The sequence below is a fragment of the Cyprinodon variegatus genome, unplaced genomic scaffold (genome assembly GCF_000732505.1).
Source record: "Cyprinodon variegatus isolate N-32 unplaced genomic scaffold, C_variegatus-1.0 Scaffold225, whole genome shotgun sequence".
NCBI classification, from domain to species: Eukaryota; Metazoa; Chordata; class Actinopteri; order Cyprinodontiformes; family Cyprinodontidae; genus Cyprinodon; species Cyprinodon variegatus.
Genome location: NW_015150678.1, coordinates 981,520 through 983,372, shown reverse-complemented (window position 1 = coordinate 983,372; position 1,853 = coordinate 981,520). Strand labels below are relative to the sequence as shown.

Below are 1,853 nucleotides of genomic sequence, written 5' to 3'. Positions count from 1 at the left end.
ATTGACTCAAATACAATCCCTCATACTAAGCATGCTTGTAGTGACAGTGGAGAGGAAAAACTCCCTTTTAACAGGAAGAAACCTCCAGCAGAACCAGGCAGTCTTCCACTTCGTAACAGATCATATAATAGCAATTCCACGTTAAAAACCTTTTATCGGTCTTAATTAAACTGAATTTTGTCATACAACCCATAATCATCAAAATAATGACAGTTTGCAAACAATATAGGTTGAGGGTTTGAAGCTACAGTCATTTAGATAGGGGGTCTTCAACGTTTTCCAGGCCAAGGACCCCCAAACTGATGGCGAGATGAAGCGGGGAGCCCCTAATTATATATTGTATGAAATTGTGTTCTATCAAACTGGTCCTACAGTCACTCTATTACAGATGGAGTCATGTAACGAAAGTCATTTCTCCCTGGGATTATTAAAGTATTTCTGATTCTGATTCCTGGTTGATGGGACAGGAGTTGTGAATGAAACGGTGTCCAGCTTGAAAGAGCTCCTTTGTGTCGCTGAATGTGAGCATTGATGACTGAAAGACATCTTCTGCCTCCATTTATCTGTTTACTACAGTCTGTTGGATTCATGTTAACGTGGATTTAAAGACACTTCAATTAGTGGAAAAAATTGGAGGGGGAATAAAAAAAAAAAAAAAGTCTAATCAACCAAAATTTTCGCGACCTCCATGCAGTATCGCTGAGGACCACCTAGGGGTCGCGGACCCCTTTTGAAGACCTCCGACTTAGATGAACCTGCTGGGATAGAGAATAAAAACAACATGCTATTTTTTTTTTCAGAGCCATTAAAATCTGCTAATTGCTTCTCAAATTTTTTTTGTTTTTTATTTAAATAGTCAACACTTAAGACATCTGTGTAAATATTCTTTTATCTGAAAATACAAATTTGTTTTCGCGTCTACAATTTTCTCCTGGAAGCAAGTATAAAAATAAAATAATGACACGATCGCACAGATGACACATTGCACCGGCTCAAGCCGCACATTTCAACATGCAAACGTACGTCTAATGATACAGTTTCCCTTTCATACATGGTTGAATAGATAACTAGACAGTTTCATCTATGCTGCGCCAAAAGTTGGGTTTGCAAAGTTTCCAGTCGGCTCTTCAGGAATGTCATTCTCGGCAAAATCTTCCGGGTCGAGATCAGCCTCGAACATCCGCTGCAACAAAGCGTCCACCGTCCTGTACCCTGTAAAAAAAAAAAAAAAACACAAAACCATCCACGGTTTAACACAAGAGAGACGTATAGAGAAATAAAAGAACTATCTATTCTGTGATTTTTCAGTTGTAAAAGTGAAAATAATAAAAACTGCTTGACATGTTCCAGGTCCTTACTTTACTTTAACCATTCATACAAGGACTTACTTTTTGAGGCCACCTTAAATAGAAGCGTAGGCAGGTTTGCTGTGGGTGACTGCCCATTCCCCAAGTCGTTATCCATGGTTTCCATGGCGTTAACCAAATTATCCTCCAGCTTCTCCCTGGTAAATACAGTGAGAGCACGTGACAGAAAAAAAAAAAAAAGTCTTAGGAAGGATAGAAAGTAGCTGAAATGGATTCATCTGTGATTTGAGTCCTGGAAGCTTCTCTATCTCTGTGGCGAATGTACTTCCATCAGACCTTTCTCCAGGGATAACCTCGTCTCAGTCTCACTGGTATTTTTCTTGTTTGTGCATCAAGTTGACCCAAAGACCAGTTCTTTTTTTTGGTAAATATAAAAAAAAGAATTAAAAAAAAGTGACGAGAATAGTCATAAAATTCAGAGAATAATGTCGTAAAATTAGCTTTCTTTCTGAAATGGGTTCTCGTAATGTTACTGCTTTATTCTCG

The 1,853-nt window shown here is 38.4% G+C and overlaps 1 protein-coding gene across 1 annotated transcript in view; it reads right to left on the bottom strand.

The window, feature by feature from the left end:
* Positions 1-821: 821 nt before the first annotated feature.
* The window catches only part of LOC107088641 (two pore calcium channel protein 1-like), a 41,869-nt gene continuing 40,837 nt past the window's right edge, over positions 822-1,853 (bottom strand). The window contains 2 exon segments of the mRNA XM_015380940.1: positions 822-1,212; positions 1,389-1,504. Of these exon segments, the coding sequence (XP_015236426.1) occupies positions 1,082-1,212; positions 1,389-1,504 (247 nt within the window). The 3' untranslated portion in view covers positions 822-1,081.